Below are 27,437 nucleotides of genomic sequence, written 5' to 3'. Positions count from 1 at the left end.
GTGATTTAACAAGACTATCTTACTAGCAGTTATTGGAACTCCTATTGCATTTAGACTTTAGTAATGCAGTCACAGATCTCTGACATGCCAGAGGGACAGATTTTCATAGATGTGATGGGTGTCCAGAGGTAGGATTTTTCCCTGCAACTTCATCTCTGTCCTGGAGGACACACTTTTCCTGTTTAACTGTTGAGGAGATAGACTTGGATTGGAGAGAGGTCCATCGCCTAAGGTGGATGGTGACATTGGCAGGTTAGAAAGACCTGTTCTATTTACTGGGATGTCAACCCAGTTCTGCTCATGGTTGTTAGGCCCTCTAACTCCAAACAAAAACATTTAAAAATACTGTGAAAGACCACTGTGAAAGCAGATGTCTGGCTGTCAATTCATCCCACTTCTGTTGACACAGTTGCCAGAAGGCCTCATTAGGGATGTTTTGTTGAGCTCCAAAAATGGCTAATGTATTCAGCTGCTGGTGAGTCATTTACATAATTACAACAGAGATATAAACTGCAGTTTGTCTGACTGACAGTTTTATTACCTTGTCAAAACTTGATATTTTTCTGAAGTTTTTCAATGCTGGTGTTTACTGGGACACAAATTGAAGGTCCTTTGATTGGCCTTTTACTGTGTGTGTTTGATTGACAGTGTTATGTGAGGATAAGGGGAATTTCTTTCCAATGGTAATGTTGAATGCTGATGTTTTTGGTTTCTGACTTCAGGTGAGGATTTCCCACAATTCAAGATAAAACATCTCAAAAACTCATCGCAAAGGCTGACTCAACTCCATCAAATTTCAAAGGGGTCTGAAATGTCAACCCGCTCAATGGGGCCAGTCATCTGCAACCTTATCCCATGCTAGTCAAAATTGCCTCAACAGGAATCAGGTTCCACCCAATATTTTTTTAAAGCCCTTTTGCCTCTTTTTGGGCATGGAGAGTGTCATGAAAATCTAACCCTGGAAGTTCATTCCTACCAGAAAGTTAATGGCCCAAAGTTTGGAGTGTTAAATTGTCAGTGTTCACCATCAGTAAGTGCAGCTGTGAAACTGGCAGCAACATCTGGTACCCACACATGTTCAGTCAAATATGAAGTTCATGGCCAGAATCTCTCAGCCATTCATGCCAGAGGCATTTTCCCATCCTGCTGCAGTGAACGGAGATTTGGCTGAGCGTTAAATTCTCTGACCTCGGTGCAGCAGGAGCGTAGCATGAACGGGCAGCAAGATTGCACCAATAAATTTGTCAGTGATAACCGTGCTCAACCAGAGTGCACTATTGAATTCAGCACACACAGCAGTCTTTAGAAATTACTGCTCTGATCAGAACATCCACCTGAAAGCCGCAATATCACTCTCAGAAATCAAAAAGTTATGCCTTGATAATCAGGTTTAACTGTATTTTAAACAGAATACTAAGCTCATAATCAGTCTCACTGTCCCTGAAAAATTAATGTTATATTTGCATAATGCTAAATGTTTAATATGGTTCAAATTATTATTTTAAAGCTTGTTTTCAATGTTCCAGCCTCTAATGTGAATGTCCCAATCTGTATTTTGCACCCTGCAAAATATATTAAAGAGGCGGGTGACAATCATTTCACTTTAATTCCGGATTTGCTGTGCCAGAATTCTTCAATGTGATTGGCTATCTATTCTGCCTGATGACACAATGGCAGAATTCTTCAATGTGATTGGCTATCTATCCTGCCTGATGACACAATGCAGCTGGAGCATAAAAATCTCCTTTGATTTGGTGCCCAATTCAAATTAACACTGAGAAAGGTGAAACCCACATCACACACAGAAATCTGCAAGGATAACTTACATATAGAAACATTTATAATTATGAAGGGAATTGATAAGATAGAAGCAGGGAGGTTGTTTCCACTAGCAGGTGAAACTAGAACTAGGAGCATAGCCTCAAAATAAGGGGGAATAGACTTAGGACTGAGTTGAGGAGGAACTTCTTCACCCAAAGGGTTGTGAATCTGTGGAATTCCCTGTCCAATGGAGCAGTTGAGACTACCTCATTGAATGTTTTTAAGGCAAAGAGTTTTTTCAAGAAGTAACAAGGGAGTTAGATAAAGAAGAACCAGTGGACATGATTTATTTAGATCTCCAGAAGGCCTTTGACAAGGTGCCGCATAGGACACTACTAAATGAGTTAAGAGCCTATGGTGTTAAGGATAAGATCCTGGTATAGATGGAGGACTGACAGAAAGCAGAGAGTGGGGATAAAGGGGTCTTTTTCAGAATGGCAGACAGTGACTAGTGGTATGCCTCAGGGGTCAGTGCTGGGACCACAACTTTTCACAATATACATTAATAATTTAGAAAGAACTGAAGGCATTGTTGCTAACTTTGAAGATGATATAAAGATATGTGGAGGGTCAGGTATAATTGAGGAAGCAAGAAGGGCTGCAGAAGGACTTAGACAGGCTAGGAAAGAGGGCGAAGAAGTAGCAGATGGAATATAATGTGGAAAAGTGAGAGATTATGCACTTTGAAAGGAGGAATGGAGGCATAGATTATTTTCTAAATGGGGAAATGCTTAGGAAATCAGAAGCACAAAGGGAATTGGGAGTCCTTGTTCAAGATTCTCTTAAGGTTAATGTGCAGGTTCAGTCAGCAGTTAGGAAGGCAAATGCAATGTTAGCATTCATGTTGAGAGGGCTAGAATACAAGAGCAGGAATGTACTTCTGAGGCTGTATCACACTCTGGCCAGGCCCCATTTGGAGTACTGGGAGCAGTTTTGGGCCCTATACCTAAGATATCTAAGGATGGATGTGCTGGCCTTAGAAAGTTAAATTTCACTCCCAAAGGAACAGAGGAGGTTCACAAATGATCCTTGGAATGAAGAGCATGTCACATGAGAAATGGTTGAGGACTCTGGGTCAGTACTTGAAGTTTACAAGGGTGAGGGGCAATCTTATTAAAATTTACAGGATACTGAGAGGCTGAGACAGAGTGGACATGGAGTTTCTACTAGTACAAAAAAACTAGAAACAGAGGGCACAACCTCAAGCTAAAGTGACAATCCTTTAAAACAGAGATGAGGAGGAATTTCTTCAGTCAGAGAGTGGTGAACTGTGGAACTCTGCCACAGAAGGCTGTGGAGGCCAGCTGAAGTGTCTTTAAAGCAGAGAAAGGTAGATTCTTGATTAATGTGATCAGGGGTTATGGGGAAAATGCAGGAGAAGGAGGATGAGAAAATTATCAGCCATGATTGAATGGCAGAGCAGACTCAATGGGCCAAGTGGCCTAATTCTGCTCCTATGTCTTATAGTCTAAGATAGATAGATAGATAGATTTTTGAACAGTAAAGGAATTAAGGGTTTATGGTGGGTAAGTAGAACTGAGTCCACAGAAAAAGGCAGCCATGATCTCACTGAATGGCAAAGCAGGTTCAAGAGGCCAAATGGCCTACTCCTAGTTCTTATAAATTTCAACAACCATCACATGACTATAAAATCTCAGCAAGTATTTTGAAAACTAGGTTCTTTGAAATCTATATATTTCTCAGCTATTGAATGGGAATTATACTCGTGCACATTGTTTTGTAGCATTGACAAATGCACATTGATGAAGTCATTTTAAACCAACCTGACTCACTTGCAAATATTAACAATTACAGGGAGCCAGACACATAAACCTTTCTTCCTTGCATGTGCTAACTTTGCACACTCACCAGTAAGAATATTCCAGTAGCAGGAATTAACTTCACAAAATAAAATGTTTAACAAAGAAACTTCATTACACCACCACAGCCTAGATCACAAGGGCTTTCCCATAATCCTCATCTGCTTTTTCCATTTATACCAAGTCAGCTGACCAGGACACCAATTTGCCATTGGTTACATTGTCTACTGGGTCAGCTGACCCTCACAGCATGTTATCATTGGTTACATTATAACAACATTTAACAAAATAGTCACTGTGAGTTAAGATACATATAAAGATGTGATGGATTCTCCATCTGATCTTACAGCCTTTTCAATTTTGCTGTATTCCAGGTAATGGTTACAATCTGTTGGCACAAATGATCAATCAATCTTTTCCTACTTGGGCACATTTTACTGTCGGGCTAATATTATTTTCGCATGAGTCAGAAGGTTATAGGTTCAAGTTCCACTCCAGGGACCTAAGCACAATATTTAGGTTGTCAGTCTATGCAGTGTTGAGTGTTAATGATATTAACTGTGTTACATTATATGAAGGCGGCTAGTCCTTCTATAAAGAGGAACAGACCGAATCTATGTTAGTAAAGTGAAGAATTGCATGTACGTGATGTATATCTCTATAAATATAAGCTTGTAAAATCAAGCGCTGGTCGCATCCATCACCACCCGATTATGCATGCTGTAATTATTGTTGGCGATGTCTTTTTTTGATAAAATGTTAAACCAGACATCCATTTATCCCCCCCAGTGTATATTAAAAAATCCCACAATACGATTTCAAAGAAGGGCAATGACGTTCCGTAGAAACATAGGAAATAAAAGCAGGAGGAGGCCCTTCGAACCTGCTCCGCCTTTCATTTTGGTCATAACTGATCATCAAATTCAATATCCTGATCCAGCCTTTCCCCTTGATCTCTTTAGCACCAAGGGCTACAACTAATTTATTCTTGACGTCACAAAATATTTTTGTCTCAGAGCCTTTTGGTCTTATGACCAATCTTAATCTTTCAAGCAACATCACCAGAAGGTAATTATCTGGCCATTATTACACTGCTATTTGAGCAAGTTTGCTATCTGCAAACTTGTCTTCCATGTTTTCCTTCACCTCAGCAGTGACTATTCTTCAGTTAAATAGTTAATTGGCTCGAAGCTGTTTTGGGATGTCCTGAGTTTGTGAATGTGGTTCCATAAGTGAAAGGCCTTTTTTTTCTTTATGTTCTTGATTTCAAACATTCAATCTAGCTCTTCTAAGTGACAAAACACAGGGTCAGAGCTTATAATTTCCTGATATGACTGATTCCGAGATATACACTCCCAGCATACAGTATGAAGCACTAATCATGGGCCTGATTTTAACTTGGGTACCAGTTATGTGTGCAGGAGTGGAGACAGATGACAAATTATCCCGATGTCAGCAGCTGTTTCCAAGTAGTGCGGTAAAAGAAGTCACTAAGCCTCAAAATGGTGTGTATATATTATTTATACCTAAGTGGTGGCATAGTAGTATGTCATTAGACTAGTAATCCAGAGATCTGGGATAGTGCTCTGCTGACAAGGTTCAAACCCAACTGCAGCTGTTGGAATTTTTAAAAAGTGTTGAACTGAAAGCTAGTCCCGGTAATGGTGACCACTGAAACTATCATTGATCGCTGGAAAAACCCATCTGATTCACTAATGTCCCTTTTGTGAAGGAAATCTGCTGTCCTTAATTCATCTGGCCTGCATGTGACTTCAATGTGCCTCTTAACTGCCCTCTAAAATGTCCTAGTAAGCCACTTAGTTCAAGGACCTTGCCAGTGATGTCCACATTCCCTTAAATAGTAAGAAAAATGAAAGGGCCTGATTTTAACTCTGCGCAAATTGAGGGATTTAGTATTATTTAAAATCTTGAAACAGTTTACAGTGACAAGTGATAAAGAAATTTAGCCTCTGTTAACAATGTTTCAATTGCCAAGCAACAGCAAAAGGGCTATGAGTAGCTGTTGTTATCCAGTTCTGTTTCTTACATAGCAGGCAGGATGTTACAGCCTCGCTCAAGCAAGACTGGAAGTTCCTGCCCAAGATCTATGGACATTTCCATTGTCCGCCCCTCACCTGGGCGGGCAGTAGAATTCCAGTGAACAACTGTATTTGTTGCATGTGTTTATAACAAAATAGCACAATTATAATATTTTTAAAACCAATTTGCCGCTTGCCTGAAATAAAACAGCTATGAGAATGCAATCTCCGTTTCTTTCAAACTACCTTGGAAAAAGGCAATGAAATAGTCAACTCTGCACAGCTTTCAAGGGCACACCGTTTGTCTGTGGTGGGTGGGACAGGAAAATTCCGCCCCCTGTGTCATGTGGCAAGATGACAAGGACAAGGGACTCCCAGTTCTTCTGGGGAAATTGTGTGTGTGCGTATATAAGGGTTCATGTAACTTCCTCGAGGTCTCCTCTTTAAGACAGAAATTAGGAGAAATTTTCATTCTCAGAGGGTCATCGCTCTTCTACAGGAAGCAGTGGAAGCTGGGTCATTGAATGTCTTCAAGACTGAGTTTTTGAAAGACAGGGAGTCAAGGGTTATGGGGGGGATGGGGGGATGGAGGGGATGGTGGGGGGTGGGGGATGGGGAGATGGTGGGGGTGGGGGGAGATGGTGGGGGTGGGGGTGGATGGGGGGAGGGGCAGCGGCAGACAGGAAATTAGAGCTGAGACCACAGTCCAATCAACCATGGTCTTATCAAATGCAGAGCAGGTTTGAAAGACCAAATAGCCTACTCCTGGTCCTCAGTCCTCACTTCCTACATTCCCATGTGTGTGAAAGTGGGATGAATCAGCGGTTTTCAACATGTTTCTGTACACCACAGCACTCAAAGTCAACTTTAACTCCGCCTGCACATTTACAGATAACAACTGTCAGGAACGAGTGGAGAATATTCTATGATTCTAAGAAAGAAAAAAAATCCTTTTCTTATTTCTTTTGCATCGGAAGCCTTTATCCAAAATAGACAGTGTTCCTTGAGATGGGTTGTTTCCCGTGTTTCACTGAGGTTTGTGCCTTGTTCGGCAGTGAATATTTATGAGGTGATTTGAGACTGACCGCACACAACCCAAATCAGGTAATGATTAATGGTACAGGGAGAATGTGGTTGATAAGAAGGTGCTTTTATCACTCTTGCTGGTTGTGAATGGGGAATAGTGTGTCCATTTGATTTGGTCAGCACTGTGGGGCACTAAACCTGTTTGGTGGTCTCTGGTTTATTGATGGGTTCACTGATTGATCGCCGAGGCAACCTGCTTCCATAACGTCTGCACCACCTTCTCACGGCCTTCCTATTCACGGTCCCCAAGGAGTCTATTCGCTGTATCCCTCTATTCCAGAGGTTAAACATTCACGGATGCTAAAGAATCCCTGGGAGCATTTTGGCTGCTGAATGTCCCCGCCGCCCCCCCTCATGAGACTACTGCTACTTCATGCACACTGGCTGCTTTCGCTCTCTTCTGTACTGTCCCTGAATCCCCACAAGCACGTGCTCCCTTATTCAGCTGCAGCATCCTTAATTAGATAATTTTCTTCACTCCCAGTGGTGATAATGTAATGAGCAATAGTTTTACCCTTGTAAACCCTCCATGAATGCTTAATGAGAGGCACACCAAGGAAAAAAAGCAGATCAGGAACTGGGGACCCAAAGGCACAAAGTGACGTGAATCACAACCAGCTCCCATTTTTAATAAGCTGTGAGAGGGCTGATGAGACCAAAAGGGTTGATAGCCGTAGCAACTCTTCCTTCTTATTACATTCTATTTCCAGATTATAAAAATGTGGAAAGGGCATTGGAAATAATATTTTTAAAAATTGCACTGTTTCTCATTCTGCTTCTCTGAAGCAGGATAAAGTGGATCTGTTTCCGCCTAACGGAACGAGTTGTCCTTCGAGTACCTGAAGGCCAAATGGCCTGGTGGTGCGCCACACCCTGTAGCAGATCTACAGAGTGCCTCCCTGACTGCCTGGGTGCAGCAGAAGTCACAGCCCTCACTGTAAGGTGTCCTCACACCAGCCCCAACACTGATGGCCTAAAAGCCATCTTTTATTCAATCTTGAAAACACACTTGACAGAGGGGCAGTTTGAAGCACCCTCATCATCACTTAGCCTTCACCCTGCCCCTTTCAAGCTGGAAGATCTCTGACTGGCTCCCTCGGTGCGGGAACATGCCCGTCATCTGAAATTGGACAACAAGTCTAATTCTGGCCACAATTGGCCGCTACATGGGCAATCACAATGAGTGACTCTTTCCCATACATTGCAGACCACTACTTGAGCCCATCAAGGGAGTTCAGAAAAGGTTGACCCTATCTTTTCCATTGCTAATAAACCAAAAGAAACAGATCGACCTGAGACAGGATACTATCTCCTTGATGACATGGGGAAACAATAACCATGGATAAGCCTCTGGTGCCAAGTAGCATTTTCCATGGTACACCCAGATACTGTTCAGAAATGTTTCAAGAAGGGCTATAGGAACTTGTTATTTTAATGACATTGAAACCTTCTCTAGTGGAGCCCCGATGAGGATCCTGTGTTATATATTAAGTGGTTAGATGGTCGCTTTAAGAGGTAGGCACATGATTTGATGGTGATGTCACTGGAGTGTTTAGTTTCATTTTATACTCTGTGCAGGCAACCACTCCTACATTAAAACCTGTTGTTATTAGTGTGAATCTACATGTACAAACATGAATGGAATGTTTCTTTCTCTACGCGGTTTGTTTGATGGTAGAGGTGTACCAATCATTGGCGGGGGATCTTCTGCGCCCGTTGTCGGTAAACGCACCTTCCACTGCCAGGAAACCTGTGGTGTGGGTGCACCTTTCCCCACCTCCCCGCCTCCCCCCCCCCCCACCTTGCTGGCGACTCACTCCCTGCAATCCCCATTTCACCCGCGTTGATGGGACCGTAATATCCTGCCAGCATAAAGGGCAGAATTTTACCAGCATGTCCACCCAACGATCGTACGATCCCACCCAAGACCAATGGAGAATCCCATTCTCCGAGCCTCGCCGGCCCCTGGAATTGGGGCGGGCATGCCAGTAAAATTCCAGCCTATATCCTGGATAATGTCGGAAAATAAAAAATTATACATATTAATGATGTTTAAGGAAATGTAGAGGGCAATGTTGCGGAAGGTTTTTAAAGACGCTCTCTGGGTTACACATGATCCTGTAAATGGGATCATGCTAATGTATCTTGGTTAAGAGCCTGGACTGCCAATGTGGCCCTGTTATATTTGCAGCTGCATTCTCTCAGTCAGTGTCTGTGTCATACTCTGGCCTTGGTTTCAGGAACAGAATTTTGTCCGTTCAATGGGAAACCTCTCCCCCACCCCGCCATCCTCGCTGGGTTGGAGAACTCCATGTTGCTTCTCTCTGGGATGCTGGAGGCTATTTAAGTGGAGTCAGTCACTTACCTGGCCAGGGAATCAAATCTCCTGTATGATCATGAACACAGTCGAGCAAAACTTCCACCTCAAAAGCTGCCAGCCAAACAGAGGTTGGCACCTCTTCATTGCCAGTAGTAGTCGGTGTCGGTAAGTCGTGGCTGGATCCCTGGAGACAGGTAAGTGGGCAAAATGGGGCTTGCAGGCAGTGGGTCATTAGAAAAGTGGGGGGCAGGGGGGAATGAGGAAAGGTGCTCAAATGCAAGGGCATGGGCACAGCTATCAACAGCTCAACTCACACACCCCACCCCTCTCCACCCCTCATCTTCCAGATTCTGGCTCCCTTGATTGGACAAGTGCCTGTCAAAGAGGGACCACCTCACCATGAGGTACGACAAGGGTTTGCTGGGCAGCTCTCAGGAGCTACAGGAAACCCATGCAAGTTCTATTTTTTTTTGTATCCATGCAAATTCTTGGTGGCACAGTGGTTAGCACTGTTGCCTCACAGGGCCAGGGACCCGGGTTCAATTCTGGCCCTCGGTCCCTGTCTGTGTGGAGTTTGCACATTCTCCCCATATCTACATGGGTTCCTCCCACACTCCAAAGATGTGCAGGTTAAGTGGATTGACCATGGCAAAATTGCCTCTTAGTATCGGTGGATTGGCAAGGTAAATATACTGAGTTACGGGATAGGGCCTAGGTGAGATTGTTGTCGGTGCAGGTTCGATGGGCCAAATGGCCTCCTTCTGCACATTTGGGGTTCTATCATTCTATGATTCTATTACACCACTATTTAATCCCAATCAGCTCAAATATAATTGGGTTTAAGTGGCTCATTAGTGAGTTCAATTGATATCCTGGAATTCCCACATAAAATCCTTCCCACCATCCCCCAGACATCGTTAACTAGGATTGACCAGGTTACTTTGAAGCCTCACCATTGATGCTGTGCTGTATAAAACTGTCTGCAGGAAAACTGCTTACACCTGGCATTTTGAAAGCAACTGTAACCTCTTAATGTGAAAAAGAGGAAAATCTCACTATAAATTTTTAAAGGGCATTGTCATCCACTTGAGCAAGGTTTTTACACTACGTTCACTTTGTTGAACAGCTAGAGCCAAATTCTTTGCAGTGACTGGATGTTATATCTGAGAGGAGTTATGTCTTTTTCAAACCAGTTCAAAATCTATGGGTTAGGATTCTGTTGGACTAACTGGCTTATCAGTCAAGTAACATTCAGGCAATTAGGTGGCCACCATTGGGCCTTCCCCATGGTTGAGGGTCCCATTTGAATCTTGCCTGCCAAGAATTGCCAGACAGAAGCTGGCAGCTGCCCATCGTCGCCAGTGCAACCAGCAGCAGCTGTCGGTAATGCGCCCACTGCAGGCCCAGGATAATCCCAGGATCACAGGCCTAAGTGAATGAAGGCAATATGGGGGTTGCAGGATGGGGTCATGGGAGAGAGGCAGGGAGCTAAGGGTCAAGGGCAAGGTACGGCTTTCAACGAGTGTCCCCCTTTTCCTTTATTCATCCATGGCTTTGCCGCTGGCCAGCATTTATTGCCCCTCCCAGTTGCCCGAGGGCAGTTCAGAGTCAACCACATTATTGTGGCTCTGGAGTCACATGTAAGCCTGACCAGATAAGGACATTAGTGAATCAGATTACTTCAATCAATGATGGTCTCATGGTCATTAGTAGATTCTTAATTCCAAATAGTTTATATTGAATTCAAATTCCACCATCTGCCGTGGGTCCCCAGAACATTAGCTGAGTTTCTGGATGAACAGTCTAGCCATAATACCACTAGGCCATCACTCCCTCTTCCCAATGCTGGATCACTCAACCAGGCACAGAGTACCCTGCCACAAGGGAGAGCCCAGGAAACCACAGGCAAACCTGACAGCATTTGCTGGAAGATTTTCTGGAAATGCAGGAAAGCCTGCAGTGCCTATTTAATCCCTGAGGCATGACTGAATTGCAGAGCTGAGGGCTAATGGGCACACACTGAGCTTAGTTATCATCCTCCCGCCCATTAGGAATTGCCCTTCAGCCTTAATCAGGGTGAGGTTTTGCCCCTGCCAGGAGACCTCCCGCAGCACCTTTCCCACAATGGAGTGGGCCTGGCCCCTATGTTTCCCACCAAGAATGGCTGCATATATCAGCCCATTTACTTGAATGTTAATTGCTGTGTTTTAAGAAACATATATGTAATCAGTGGCAGGAATAGTGACATGAATGCATAGCAGTAAAGTCATTACATAGTGGTTCGCACTGCTGCTTCACTGCTCCAGGGACCTGGGTTCGATTCCCGGCTTGGGTCACTCTCTGTGTGGAGTTTGCACATTCTCCTTCTGTCTGCGTGGGTTCCCTCCGGGTGCTCCGGTTTCCTCCCACAGTCCAAAGATGTGAGGTTAGGTTGATTGGTCATGCTAAAAATTGCCCCTTAGAATCCTGAGATGTGTAGGTTAGCCAGTAAATATGTAGGGATATGGGGGTAGGGCCTGGGTGGAATTGTGTTCAGTGCAGACTTGATGGGCCAAATGGCCTCTTTCTGCACTGTAGGGTTCTATGATTCTAGTATTCTCAGCATAGTCATGTATCCTGTAAGCTATTTTACCAAAATAGCAAAAATTGTGATATTACAATGAAACTATCATGGTGAGAACAGGGGTTGTGAAGACATTACTCTCTGTTCCACTCTTCTTCGATTTTAAGTAAGGCCGACCCGCGGTGGTAACTGCACTGTAGCCGCACCTGCGCAAAGATATTTTGGCCTTGGAGGGAGTGCAGAGGAGGTTTACTAGGCTGATACCGGAGTTGAGGGGGTTGAGCTATGAGGAGAGGCTGAATAAACTGGGCTTGTACTCGTTAGAGTTTAGAAGAATGAGAGGAGATCTCATTGAGACGTATAAGATGATGAATGGGATGGATAGGATAGAGGTGGAAAGACTCTTCCCGCTCAAAAAAGACAGTAGGACTAGGGGGCACAGCCTCAAGATAAAAGGGGGGCGGTTTAAAACGGAGTTGAGGAGGAACTTCTTCACTCAAAGGGTGGTGAATCTCTGGAATTCTCTGCCCGTTGAAGTGGTGGAGGCTGCCTCGCTAAATATTTTTAAGACGCGGGTTGATGGGTTTTTGATAGGAGAGGGGATTAAGGGTTATGGGGAGAGGGCGGGAATGTGGAACTGAGCAGCGACAGATCAGCCATGATCTTATTGAATGGCGGGGCAGGCTCGAAGGGCTGGATGGCCTACTCCTGCTCCTATTTCTTATGTTCTTATGTTCTTATGTAACACTCCAGGCGTGGCCTGAACAAACAGAGAGTGGGACTTCTGCCCCTCATTGACAGGATGTACTAGCCACAAGAGCTGATAGCCAATCAGATTGGCCGGTGGTTCTAGCAGGGCCAGCAGCGCCAGAATTCAGTAGTGGACATTGCTGGGACTGCAAAGAGGCCCACAGAGGTCAAAGGTGGATGCAGACCCAGGTTAACCCTGGTCTTCTAAAGCAGGGAGGAATCAGGCATCATAGACAGGGGGCAAGGATGATGAGGACATGGGCGTTGGTGGCCAGGCAGGGAGATAGAAAATGGAGGCATGGGAGTAGAGATACAGTCTTCAATGGGCTGCCCCTGATGCACACAGGGAACCGTCCAAGGTATGTACATCCCTTTCCTTGCTGCCTTTTCACTAACTGCAGTGACATAAACAGCCTTTTCAGTTGTGCTTGCCTGCTGCTACCCAATGGTATTATGGCAGTGGAAAAGTATTGAGGCCTTTAAGTGGGCAATAACTGATGACTCAAAGGTTCATTAGGCCTAAGGGCCAGTGGTCACCTTACCCACCTCTGTATTATGGAGAATGGGTGGGAAGTTGGTAAGAAGGTGAGCTAGCCATCCAACACGTTTTATGTGAGCACCCCCCCTCCCCCTCTCCAATCCTGCCCTTGCTAGATGCCCAACTGGGGCTGTAAAGTCCAACACATTGTCAGTGGGGAGAGTGAAGGAAGTGGAGGCCTGTAAGTCATGAAAGTAAAGATAAAGTTTGTATTTAAACCAAAGCCTTTCACTCTGCTATATTTTGTAACCTTGAACGTGTTACCGACACAAAAGTGACATTCTCCGAATATTCTTGTGCACATATACATGACACATGCCATTTCTCCTCTCACAAGAGAATGGTGTAAAATAAGCTATTTAACTGCATATTGCCAGTTAGTAATTCCCTTCAGTCAGACACCAGTCCTGACAGGGTGTCTGATATATTTGTCCAATATTTCAGCCGCCTCAAAGGTCGGCCATTTCACCGTATGCCTTATGAGTTTTACAAATATGGATGAAACCACTGTATTACCTATGATTAATAGTGAAACATTCAATAAAATGAATGAAATAATTATGTCTTTGTCAGTTTACATAATGCCACCGCTGAACGCGGCATCAAAATAGTAGCGGTTGACATAAATTTTTTAAATAATTTACAATGTTATAAACCAGCAATATAAGATTCAATATTGAGTCTCTCAGAGTCTTATGTGTTGCATTATTCACATCACAGTATTCGGCTTATCTGATTTCGCAGATCAACAACCCTGACAAACTTTGCTCATTAAAAAATAGTCAAATCCAAAAGACATATCAAAATATAAGCCAAGCTCCATGTAATGTGCTCATGATTACATGAGTAAACAGAATTATTTATTGCATGAAGTTTTAAAAACCTGAATATTGATGTATTTTAATTGGTGTCAGGGGCACACTATGAAATTGCAAATACAATTTCCTCCTACACAGTGTCAACAATCCTGCTATATATTGTAAATTACACAAGAGCAATTGATTTCTGATGCATCCTTGTAAATAATCTAGTTTTGTTTTATAGGGTTAGTAACATTTGAAACAGAAATATTTACTATATATGAAAACTAGCGTAGCTACATAATTAAAGCTCTGTGGCCAGCGTGCCTTTGAAAATCATCACACCTCATAAATGTCACACTTCAAAGCATGTTACCTCTGCAAGGTGAAATTTCAAGTTTAGCTGAAAAAAGTGGTATCTAGTCCTGAAGCTGACAATCAGATATCCATTCAAAACAGCATGAACAGATCCAAAATTCAAAGGACGAAATGGCAACCTGGCAAAAACTGAGCAACCATAACTCTAACTTTTTTTCAAAGTGACTGTGAAACTGCAGTGTCTCACAGCTGCAGTGGTGTCTCAGTGATGAGGAGTTTGAGACTTGTATGTTGACAAAGGGTCATCCTGACTCAAAGCTATTTACAGACCCTCGGTTACTGCCTTGCGTGCAGACTGCCTACTTACAGAAAGTTCTCTTAGAATCTATTGCCATGTGACTCTATACATCATACCATGTCCAATGTTAACTTTGCTCTGCCAAGTACCCTTACGTTACAACAGCATGAATACAGGATCAGAGCATCCCCCTTTCTTATCTATATAAAACATTCCTCCCCTTCAGTGGAGTATTACAATCTTTATTTGCGATTCCTTTTCCCATCATCTCAGGCTCCTTGCCTTATGAATTCAGATAGTCTTGAGCCCTGACAGTTCTTCCACACTTAGCTCTGTCACATGTGGAGGAACGGTAACCCTGTGTTTCAGGTTTATCTCCATTGGATTTATTCTCTGCTGTCCTTTGAGTTGTGTTCTCTTTGTTAACAATTCGTCTGTTTTTTTTTCAGGCACTAAGGGGATTGTGCTCTCCGTTTCTTTCTAAGTTCCATTTAAATTTCCCTTTCCTAAGGACGTCCACCATGTTCCTGCTGGACGTATATGTTTCCCAAGTGGAACCTTCATTTCCACCTGTTCATCTCAGCCAAACAGTTGTTTGCTGTTTTCTTTTCAAAGTCATTTTGCAAGCTTATCAATCTTTGCATTCAGCTCGATGGTTCTCAGTTCTCAGTAAGAAGTCCTCAGCACCGACCAATCTGGTTTCCACAAGGACTGCCCATAGCATTTACACTGAACATGGCTTTCAGAGACCGCTGAAGACGGGTGTTATGTTCCCCGACCTCACAGCCACCTACCACACCATTTGGCACATTGGCCTCCTCCTAAAACTGTTACGGACCCTCTCCCTCCGGCAACTAACTGAATAGCCAAAGGTTCTGAGTTCACTTTGAACAGGCAAAAAAATATATAGAAAGTACAAACCAATATACTCTCCAAAGATTCAGTACTGGTTGCAACCCGCTTCGTCTTGTGCACAAATTATTTTCCAAAAACTACCTTCTGAAATTTCATATATGCCAATGATATCTGCCTCCCAACTCCAACCCCCGACTTTGAGCCTTGGAGCAGACCCTAAACAAGGACTTGGCAAAACTTGAACAATACTACAACACATGCAACTTAGCCAAGCCCTGCAAAAGTAACATCCAGCTTACTCCACCTTTATTATGCAAAGGACAATAAAAAGCCCAACATCCAGATGAATGGCTAGAAGTTAAAGCACCACCATTTCCAACATATCTCGATCCTAGATAGGAAGCATTGTTCATTGTTTGATAGGACAATGTTCTAGGAACATTTAAAAACAACTGCAGCTAAAGTCAAATCTAGAAGCAACTTAATTGCCAAACTAGCCAGCTCAATATGGGGTGCTGCAAGCACAACTAGGAGCAGGAGTAGGCCATCTGGCCCCATGAGTCTGCTCCGCCATTCAATAAAATCATGGCTGATCTTTGCATAGACTCAGTTCCACTTACCCGCCCACTCACCATAAGCCTTCATTCCTTTACTGTTCAAAAATCTATCTATCCTTGCCTTAAAAACATTCAATGAGTTGGACTCAACCGCTTCACTGTACAGGGAATTCCACAGATTCACAATGCTTTGTGTGAAGAATTTCTTCCTCAACTCAGTCCTAAATCTGTTCCCCCTTATTTTGAGGCCATGCCCACTGGTTCTAGTTTCACCCGCCAAGCCTCAGCACTTGCACTCCATTATGGATCTACGATATACTAAGTTGATCTTTCTGTACACCCTAGCTATGACAGTATTACTATATTTTCACTCTCTCCTTTCCTTCTCCCCTATATACTCTATGAACAGTATGTTTGCCTGTACAGTGCACAAGAATAATACTTTTCAATATTTACCAATACGTGTGACAATAACAAATCAAATCAAACCTCTCACTTCCCTTAGTGTTTTATTGGAAGTGTACTAGATCACTCTTGTATCTGGTGTAGACATTTTCTTAGCCAAAATTCACCTGGCTCTTCTCATTTTCTGTCCATGGTCACTTGTATTTTCTTGTATTTACAGCTTTAAATTGGGTATCTCCTTTAAGACTGAGTGTGCTAATTTTTTTTAACTCAGGCTGTCTCTATAGCCACCAGTTCCTTTGTTGTGAGATTATTGTGCTTTTCTGCTTTTGGCAGGCCCCCCAGCAATCATGGGCCTTCTGTTTTCATCTTTCAGGGAAGAAGTATTTTTTTCTGGGCAATTCTTTCCTTTTTACTTTCTCTGCAGGTTCTTTGAACTTTGGGAGATTTGGCAGACGTACTTTTATCAGAGTTGTTTTCAAACATTTTCTTTAAAGTTTCAAAACAGCAACAATTCTTTACCAGGAGATTATTTCTGGGGTTTTTTTTGTTGCTGTTGGACTTTACGCTCTTTGTGAATGTCCCTCCTTTGGGAGTTTGGTGGGCTCATGGTCCAATCAAAGCCCTTCTTTCTGAATTTAAATTGACGGCACTTTTCTCCTCTGTGCTGCCTGCCCTTTGTTTATTTTTCAGGTATCTTTCTTCTTTTCTCAGTAGTTTCTTCTTTAATCTACAGCGTTTCTTCTAGCTCTGTCTGCTGTTTTTATAACTCTTCCAGTCTCTCTATGGATATGCTGAGTCGGGGACCTGCCACCTTTTCAATGTAAGTAAAGCTTCCCAAGTTTTGCTCACCATCTTGGGAACTGTGCAGCGTTCTTCACTCTGTGTCACTCAAGAACCTTGCAACTTTTGTAACTTTGCTCACCATCTTGTGATCTAACTAAATGTCTTAACAGCCTCACTCATGGGGACAAACATTCACATTCTGCCCGCCACGGGAATCGGAGCGGACAAGGGATAGACCATGGAAAAGTTTGTTGACCTTGGGCAGGATTTTCCAGTTCGGGGCAAGCATGATCGGAAAATCCTGCCCAAGGTCTCGCAACTTTTGTAGTTGTGCTCACCCGTCTTGTGATCTGACCAGGTTTCTTCTTACTCTGCGTTACTCAGTGATCTCACAATGGCCTTCCACCCTGGTGAATTCCAAACTTCCAAGCCTGTAGCAAAGCTTCTTCAACTGTGCCTTTAATTTTTCTCCTTAGGTGCACACATCTCTCGTCCACTTCTGTTGCCTTGGGATCCTGCTCCACGTTCATTGTTTAAAGTGCCACTGCTAATCACCATGTTGTATGATAATCTGACCACTGCCACTCGCATTGTAATGTGTGATAGTCTGCTGTCACCATATAGAAACTAGAAGGAGGAGTAGGCCATTCGGCCCTTCTAGCCTGCTCTGCTGTTCATTTTGATCATGGCTGATCATCAAATTCAAGATCCTGATCCCACCCTTCCTCCTATATCCCTTGATGCCTTTATCTCCAAGAGCTACATCTAATTTCTTCTTGAAATCACACAATGTTTTGGCCTCAACTACATTCCATGATAGTGAAATCCACACATTCACCACCCTTGAGTGAAGAAATTTCTCCTCACCTCTGTTCTAAAAGGTTTATCCCTTATCCTATGGCCTTCGTTCTGGATTCCCCCACTATTGGGAACATTCTTTCTGAATCTACCCTGTCTAACCCTGTTAGAATTTTATAAGTTTCTATGAGGTCCCCTCTCACTCTTCTAAACTCTAGTGAATACTATCCTAACCGACTTGGTCTGTCCTCATGTGACAGATCTGCCATCCCAGGAAGCAGCCTGGTAAACGTTCACAGTACTCCTTCTATAGCAAGGATACTTCCTCAGATAAGGACATGTTGGATAAGGACATAAGGGTATGTTGTCTATGCTGACAGGGCTGATCTCCAACTGCTGCCAGCCATGTTATACCTACAGTGTCTCACTGTTGCAGCGGTGTCTCGGTAATGTTAGTCTTTTAACGATTTACAGATCCCATTTTACTGTCTTACTATGCAGATTAGCCGCTTAGAGAGTGTTCTCCCTGGGTCTATTACCGTGTGACTCTATACATTATACTGCGGGTGGTACTATTCCACAAACCCACATTAATCCTTGCTCTGCTGAACCCCTTACGTTACAATGGCACGCGCAGAATATCACAACTGTTATCATTCATAAACTAACAAATACTACAACACCATGCTATCTGATTGTTCAGGTAGCTTCACACTGTTTCAGGTGCCATGTTCCTTTTTCACCCCGGTTAGTCTCTATATAGCTAGAAATTTCTAAAAGAATCAGATACAAATGTAATATGTTTTACTCACCTTCTAAACCCCCCAGTTAAAGTCAGAGTCACATCAGGTGTACATTCATGGAGAATATTTTCTATAATTTGACCTACAGCTTCTGCCTCTGCTCTTCTTACAGCATTATTGATGTCTTCATAATACAAAAAACCTAAGGAGAGGGAAGTTTCATTAACACTTTGATGTGTAATTGCATCCTAAATTTAAACCAATTTAGTTAATGTTGACCTTACATTTTACACCCTGAAGCTAATTTTTATAAATCACAACAGCAGAAGATACCCTCATACAAATTAAAAATGCCTAAGAAACAAGGTCTGCAGTAATGCCCACCCTCGCTGGGCACGAACCAAATTAGCATACATGAATATATTCATTTAAATATTCAAAATCGGCTTTAAGTGGAATTCTCCAGCCTCCTTAAATTCTCCCGACCGCTGGTGTGACGTGAAGCCAGAGGGAATCACTCCTGGTCTCCGGAAACAGAAACAAGACACAACGAGCACATTGGGAGGGGGGAGGTCTAGGAGGCCATCGTAGGCTTTGGGTGGTCAGGGACATGGCTGGGCAGCTCACTGGTACCCTGGCAAAGCCAGGTCGGAATCGCCAGGTTGACACTGCCAAGGGGTGGGGCCTGATGGGGGCAGAGCCTATAAGTGAGCCCATAGCAGGTGCTCACATATGTGGTGGTGGTGGGGCCTTTTGATGCTGGTGATGGGTGTGTGGCCTTAAAGGTTAATCTGAGATTGGAACACCTTCTAAAAAGGACTCTGAGAAGTAGGCCTTGCTGGTGTCTTTAGGCCACACTTATTTTGTTCATAGCACAAAGCTCCAGAAAAATTACACCGGGGCGGAGGATTACAATCAGGACCGTGCCGATTAACCCAATGGCAATCGCACTGACTTCCCATCGAAAATAGCACTTTGTCTTTTTTTTTGGAGAATTGCGCTCACAGTTTCATTTTGACCAATTTCTCCCAGGCTGTGTTTGGTGACATCACAACTGCAGGGGGCGCACTTTGCGCACATGTATTAGTGTTGATAACATCAGAGCCGGGACTGCAGAACTCTGACTTTAAAAACATAGCAGATCTGGAGAAAAATGGAAGCAGGTTTGTGGATTTTTCTCAGGATTAGAGTGTCACGTTAGTCCCAGTAAAAGCATCCAAAATGGCAGCCAGTAACCTCTGTTTACCAGGTTACACCTTGTTGTATTTAATTTCCCAGGCTGTGAACATGTGCTAACGTTACAATTCCCCGCATTGGAATTTTGCAAAAGCTGATTGTGTGGAGATTGCCAAGCGTTCAGTGAAATGCAGAGTTATTTTGCTACCCTAAAATAATTGAGCATCACCACTGCCAGATAGACTGCAGCTCACGACAGGAGGACACAAATAAGGTAACAGGGCAGTGGTGAAAGGATGCATCAGAGAGCACGTGCATGATTTTTCCAAAACATGACCAAGAGTCATTCTGGGTGAGAAAGCTGTGTGTGCTGGCATGAATCGGATGGTACCTTTCCCACACATAGGCCCTGAATTTACCGGCACGCCAGCCCGAGACTCGTAAGATCACGCCCGAGGCCAGTGGGGAATGTTGTTTTGTGAGCCTCGCCCGCCCGATTTCGGGGCAGCCGTGCTGGAAAAATCAGGACCTTAGTCATATTTTTGGGAGAGGGGAAAGTCTTGCAACAGTTCTGAGAGGTGCAGGTCCCAAACGCGCCAGCTAACGCAGCTTCACAGAGATCAGGCACTGTTTTTAAAGGATGCCCCGATCTCAAAGTGAAATTGAAGACCCCTCCCTCCACCCCCCACACAGATATTGGGGACTGCTCCTCTCCCCAACAAAAATCACCAGAATTGTGGCATTGGGGCTCTTCCAATAGTTCCCCCCTTACATCTCCCCCTCCCCCCACATATCCCTCTCTTCTTGATCCCCACCACCCCCCCCATGACCCTTCTGCTTTGCGAGCCGTCCCCCACTCATGCCCCACCCCTCCTCATGCTCCACCCACTCAGGCCCCATCCCCAGTACGGGCAGGAAACAGGTTCTGTCCGGGAGTGGTGGGTGGGTGGATTCCAGTGGGGTTTCGCACCAGTGCTGAATGCATTAAACCCCTCACTGCGATTCTCTGGCCCTGCTCCATTCTAACACAATCAGCACTGAGCGCGATGCAACCAGAAGATCGCAGCCCATGGCATTTTGGTGTTTGTTTTGATGTCAGCAAATGCAGAGGCACAAACTTGTACTGGCACTGGCCGATAGGGACTTCAACAGTGGGAGGAATCATCATGCGCCAGTGGACAGTGCAAGCTGAGCCTACATGTGTAAGTGTTCTTGCAGCCTGGCCAATTGTTTCTTCCAAACTTCATTGCCTAACTGTATATATCGAGTGTAATCTGGTCTGCATGTGTAAAGCAGTCTTGTCTCATGTGCCATCCTTATACTTCCCAGATAATAAAAGGGCAAAAGATAAACAATACTTTATACATGATAGCAGAGTTTGACCTCAGGCCTTGGGTTAAAGGATTTTATTAGTCCATTTCCATAACACACCTTCTACAAGTAATAATCCTACTGGATCCCTAGGCCCTGAAAATCCAGTGGGCCCAGTAATTGTGCTCTGATCAGTCAGATGGAAATCCCCTCAGCTGATCCTCACTAATGTTCTGAGGTCGGCTGGAGGTAAACCTACTTTAAAATCCATTAAATTTGTGCACAGGACACTTGTGATAACCCCCATGACTGGCATGAGGAATCATTGATTGACCTCCCTATAGACCTATTTGAATATGAGCTCCCTGGAGATTGGTAATTAACTAACCAGGCAGAGCTTGTATACCGAGCCCTCTATAAAGCAAGCCCCTGAGTGGGTCCATTATTCATTTTCCCATTTGAGACTTGAGTTCATCACAGGTTTTTGCTTTACTTCATTTTGTGAAATAAAGCACTGTTCCTTTACAGCCTGGAGTTATTATACCACTGGGAGTACATCTCAGGTAATTGCAAAGTCAGGGAGGCCTGACAAGGAAGTGCAGGATTCCTGTTTCTCCCTCAGAAAGTAAAAGAAGGTACCACACCCACACTGTACTATTTAAAAATAAATATAGGCTAAATTCCAGATGGAGCACAGTCTTTGATTCCTGTCCAGACCTCGTTACATTCCACCAGTCATCAGAGAAGTAGAACAAATCTAACTGCTCTGTATCGGTATTCACCAAGGAGAGGGATATGATGGATGTTAAGATCAGTAATAGACATGTGAATATTCTAGAGAACGTCAATATATCAAAGGAGGAAGTGTTGAATATCCTAAATTGCATTAAGGTAGACAAGTCCCTGAGGCTGGATGGGATCTATCCCAGGTTTCTGCAGATGGCATGGGAAGAAATAGCTGGGGCCTTAACAGATATCTTCACATCCTCTTTGACCACAGAGAAGGTTCCAAAGGACTGGAGGATAGCCAATGTTGTTGCCGTGTTTAAGGAAAGAAGCAGGGATAATCCAGGAAATTATAGGCCGGTGAGCCTGACATAAGTGGTGCAAAGCTTTTGGAGAAAATATTAAGGGACAGGATACATGCACATTTGGAGGGAAATGGACTAGTTAATGACAGGCAGCATGGTTTTGTATGGGAAAGGTCATACATGGATCACCAACTTGATTAAGTTGTTTGAAGAATTGACAAAGATAATTGATGAGGGAAGGGCTATGGATGTAGTTTATATAAACTTTAGTAAGAGGTTTGACAAGATCCCACATGGCAGATTGGTACAAGAACTAAAATCACATGGGATTCGGGGTAGGCTGGCATGATGGATACAGAACTGGCTTGGGTATAGAAGACAGAGAGTAGTGGTGGAAGGGTGTTTTTCAGAATGGAGATCTGTAGCTAGTGGTGTTCTGCAGGGATTAGTGCTGGGATCAATGTTGTATATATGAAAGATTTGGAGTAAAATGTGGATAATAGTCAGTTTGCGGATGACATGAAGATTGGTGGAATTGCTGATAGTGCCATGGATTATTAAAGGATACGACAGGATATAGATAGATTGGAGACTTGGGTACAGAAATGGCAGATGAAGTTTAATCTGGACAAATGCGAGGTGTTGCGTTTTGGAGGATTAAACTTAGATGTGAATTATACTTTCAATGGCAGAACCCTTAGGAAAATTAACATACAGAGGGATCTGGGTGTGCAAGTCCACAATTCCCTAAAACTGGCAACACAGGTGGCCAAGGTGATTAAGAAGGCATATAGCAAGCTTGCCTTCACTGAGTACAAGAGTTGGGAAATCATGTTGCAGCTATGTAAAACCTTGTTCAGGCCACATTTGGAGTATTGTGTGCAGTTCTGGTCACCGCACCACCAGAAGGACATGGAAGCTTTGGAGAGAGCTCTGCAAAGAAGGTTCACCAGGATGTTGCCTGGTCTTGTGGGTGTTGGCTATGAGGAGAGGTTGAATAAACTAGGATTGTTTTCACTGGAAAGACAGAGGCTGAGGGGAGACCTGAGAGAGCTCTACAAAATTAGGGGAGGCATAGACAGGATGGATAGTCAGAGGCTTCTTCCCAGGATTGAAGAGTTGACTACAAGTCATCAAGGGGACAAAGGTTCAAGGTGAGAGGAGGAAAGTTTAAGGGGGATGTGTGAGGGAGGTTTCTCACACAGAGAGGAGTGGCTGCCTGGAACACAGGTGGTGGAAGTAGGCACATTAGCAACATTTAAAGGCATCTGGATAGGTACATGAATAGAGAGGGAATAGAGAGATGTGGACTGAGTAAGAGCAGAGGGTTTTTTTTTAGTTTAGTTAGGGCATCATGATCGGCACAGGCTTGGCAGCCATAGGGCCTGTTCCTGTGCTGTGCTTTTCTTTGTTCTTTAACTATAGAGTGTCTCTCCTGAGATTGTGAGTTGTAGATTCTCCAACCTCGCTTGCAGCTGGGATTCTCCAGCCCCGCTTCTCTGAATGGAGATATGGCTTAGTAAGAAATTTTCCGTTCTCACTGGCAAGGCGTGAACAGCTGGGGAATTCCAGCCGGTAACTTGAACACAAAACCAGAATCTGCCATATAATTACCAAGCACAAAGCAATGGAGCTACATTAATGCACCTTCTGTTTTACCATTGTTGTTCTGGGGTTTCTGCTCAGGTGCTCACAACTTATAGCACATGCGAGCAATCAAAGGCCGTAAAAACGAGGCAGAATATATCTCTCCACTCATTTCTGTGGGTTATTACTTAGCAGACAGCCAAGTGCACAGTGAATACTTGCCCATGCCTCACTCAGAATAGAGGGTTGAAGGCAATGAGAAAGGCCACAGACAACAAGGAACAACAGCCTTATTTTCTCATGAACAGCAGGAAGATAGCAATCGGAAGGGCAAGAAGGTCACAGCTATTGCTGAAAGCCTCTGAACTATTTCCAGATAGGAGCTCCTGCCAAGGATAAGGGCTGCTCCTGAGATATGTGAAAACATTAAGGTGGCACAGTGGTTAGCACTGCTGCCTCACAGTGCCGGGGACCCGGGTTTAATTCCCATCTTAGGTCACTGTCTGTGCAGAGTCTGTACGTCTTTCCCATATCTATGTGGGTTTCCTCCAAGTGCTCCAATTTCCTCCCACAGTCCGAAAGACATGCTGGTTAGGCGCATTGGACTGGCTAAATTCCCCCGCAGGATACCCAAACAGGTGCTGGAGTGTGGCGGCTAGGGGTATTTCACAGTAACTTCATTGCCATATTAATGTAAGCCTACTTGTGACACTAATAAATAAACTTTAAAAAAGTAGAATGACCCAAACCTGAACAAACTATAGGGTTCAGATCAGGTCAGGCAGATTGTAATTCAGAGGTGTTATTTTGCGTTCAAGTGGACTGAGGGGATGAATCAGGCCTACGATCTCCTATTCATTAGCAGATTTATTTTAACATAGCCATGCAGGAACACAGATTGAAAGCGTTCCACCAAATACCAAATATTAGACCTTGTTTCAGTGTAGGTCAATTACTCAATAACTCCAGTTCAGCTGTTTCTCCAGCCTCTGGATTCAAATCTGTGGGGTTCTACGCACATGGTACAATTTAAGCTTGATCTGGACAAAGAAATACACAAAAGAAATGTTTTGGATGGGGGAGAGCGGATTTTAGTAAAATAAGACAGGATCTGGCCAAGGTAGACTGGGAATAGCTACTAATGAGAAAATCTACAGAAGAGTGGGTGTGGGGGGGCAGGGGCGTTCAAAAAGGAAATGAGGAAGGTGCAAGCCCAGCATGTTCCCTCTGAAATGATAGGTAGGAATAACAAGCCCAGAGAACCATGGATGACCAGAGATATTCAGCATACAATGAGAAGGAAAAGAAAGGCTTTTAAAAAGTACAAGGGAAGTAAATCAGTGGAGGCATTAGTGAGGTATAGAAAGTGCAGGGGTGGAGCTTAAGAAAGCAATTAGGAAAGCAGAGAGGGAATATGAGAAATCTCTGACTGATAAAAGTAGAGAAAATTCCAAGATATTCTGTAAGTATATGAATGTCTCTTTTCTGTAACCAAATTCTATTTTGCTTTCACTGGTCTCTAATCTTACTAATGGTTAGAAGCAAATTTATTGGTTGGATTTCAGCTGTTTTGATTGAAACAAAATGATGCAAATAATAAACATCCAAGACCAGGATCAACCAGGACTTGGCTCAGTAAGAGTTACTGGTGTAGAGGGCTGCTAACATTTCAGCTACTATTAATGCTATTGGTGGTGCTGTGTTACAGTTCACTCAGAGAGTTTGAGTTGCTGTGGCAACATGCACTTTCAAAGGGCGGAAGTTTCCCTTCCCACCCATCACGGGAATGGTAGTGGGTGGGACATGGACCACGCAAAGGTCTGTTGACCTCAGATGGAATTCTCTAGTCTTGGGGCTAGCGTGGCAGGAAAAATTCTGACCAAACAATTACTACTTTTTCACTTTTATTACAATTTCTAGGTTGTAGTCTGGAGTTCCAGATAGTGATGGTGGAGGCTCCAATGTTCTTTCCATCATATGGCTGACCAGGAATCTCTCCCTCTCTCACCACTTGTCACTTGCACATGTTGGCAAAATTTACAAGTTGATAATCCGTCTGTTTGGCTGCATCATGAAGAAACCTACTTTGAGCATCATGTCCTGGGGTGGGACTCGAAGCAGGGATGCTACCCGCTGCGCTAAAAGCCCTCTTCATTAGCGCTATATCCCACTATAACATTACCTTACAATGCTCCCTCAAATTTGCAAAGGTAGTGTACATGTCGTTCACAATCTGCCTGCTTTTGAGGCACTGCATGGGCATTGTCCCAGAATTAAGTTTAAAGGTACGGCACAGTTAATATGAAGAGGCTGTTCAGGGTGAAAAATATTTCAAGAGAATTTTTCTCACCAGAATACCTGAGGACCTGTCGATAACAATGGTTCCCTTTTAATTCTGTCGGTAAGAGTTTCTGTTATGCCGAGAATTTTGCTATTACAATTACCATTGCTATTATAACTATTTATATAGAATCACAGAATCCTACAGTGCAGAAGGAGGCCATTCGGCCTATTGAGCCTGCACTGACCCAAATCCCATCCAGGCCCTATCCCCATAACCCCATGCATTTACCTCCTGACACTAAGGGACAATTTAGCATGGGTAATACACCTAACCTGCACACCTTTGTATATGTACATATGTGTAATATGTATACACGTATTGTAATATACATTGCAATTTTATGTTATTTACATCAGTTTATTTTCCTTTGGGGATGACATATGACAATATCAGAAAACTTGCAATTTTAAGAACATAAGAACATAAGAAATAGGAGCAGGAGTAGGCCATCTAGCCCTTTGAGCCTGCCCCGCCATTCAATAAGATCATGGCTGATCTGTCGTGGCTCAGTTCCACTTTCCCGCCCTCTCCCCATAACCCTTAATCCCCTCTCTTATCAAAAACCCATCAACCCGCGTCTTAAAAATATTTAGCGAGGCAGCCTCCACCACTTCAACGGGCAGAGAATTCCAGAGATTCACCACCCTTTATTGACTCATTTGGTCTGATTTTTAACTCTTTGCTAGTGGAAGGATTTTGAGTAAGTTAAAATTTTCCACACTCAGGATGAAAAGCAGACTGTCAAAAACTTTACAGTCCCCAGTATATGGCATTCTCACCTTAAATAATGGAGCATGATTTAGTTTGGTGAGGATATTATTCTCGTTTAATACAACAGCCATTTCATCTAATCTATTGTCATCTACTGCAAAATATGTAAAGGCCATTTGGAAGGCTACAAGTTTAGAGAGGGACTCAGCAATTTGAAGATTTTATCACCATATTAATTCAGAGAGAATATGCAGATTCTCACAACGGGAGAACAGGGAGTGGAGGTGGGGGGGAATGGATTCACTCACATCACTGAGACCACCTCAATCCTGATCCCGTTTCCCAGGTTGGGATCATTTTAGAAGCGGGATTTAAAGCACCAAGGGGGAGCTCACCGGTACAATGGAGGAAAATCAGAGTGGTGCGTACACCATTGAATAACCCAAATTTATAGAATCCCCATTGTGCAGAAGGAAGCCATTTGGCCCACCAAGGCTGCACAGACTGTCTGACGGAGTAGCTTACCAAGCTCTCTCCTCCATCCTACCCCTGTAACCCCACACATTTAACGTGGCCAATTTACCTAACCTACACATTTTTGGACTTTGGGAAGAAACCGGAGCATCCGAAGGAAACCCACGCAAACATGGAGAGAATGTGCAAATGCCACAAATCCAAGGCTGGAATTGAACCCAGATCCCTGGCACTGTGAGGCAGCAGTGCTAAGAGGCAACAAAGGACACTAAGGACAAAATAAAGAATTTAGTTGGAGGCCTTTAA

At 43.6% G+C, this 27,437-nt stretch overlaps 1 protein-coding gene across 1 annotated transcript in view; it reads right to left on the bottom strand.

Moving 5' to 3' along the window:
* The window catches only part of dntt (deoxynucleotidyltransferase, terminal), a 222,942-nt gene that overhangs the window by 129,283 nt on the left and 66,222 nt on the right, over positions 1 to 27,437 (bottom strand). Inside the window, exon 7 of the mRNA XM_080205268.1 lies at positions 18,567 to 18,699. Within this exon, the coding sequence (XP_080061394.1) occupies positions 18,567 to 18,699 (133 nt within the window). The remainder of the gene's footprint in view (positions 1 to 18,566; positions 18,700 to 27,437) is intronic.

This window comes from Carcharhinus amblyrhynchos, chromosome 17 (genome assembly GCF_965287045.1).
Source record: "Carcharhinus amblyrhynchos chromosome 17, sCarAmb.v2.hapA, whole genome shotgun sequence".
Taxonomy (NCBI): Eukaryota; Metazoa; Chordata; class Chondrichthyes; order Carcharhiniformes; family Carcharhinidae; genus Carcharhinus; species Carcharhinus amblyrhynchos.
This window is presented reverse-complemented; position numbering and strand designations above follow the sequence as displayed.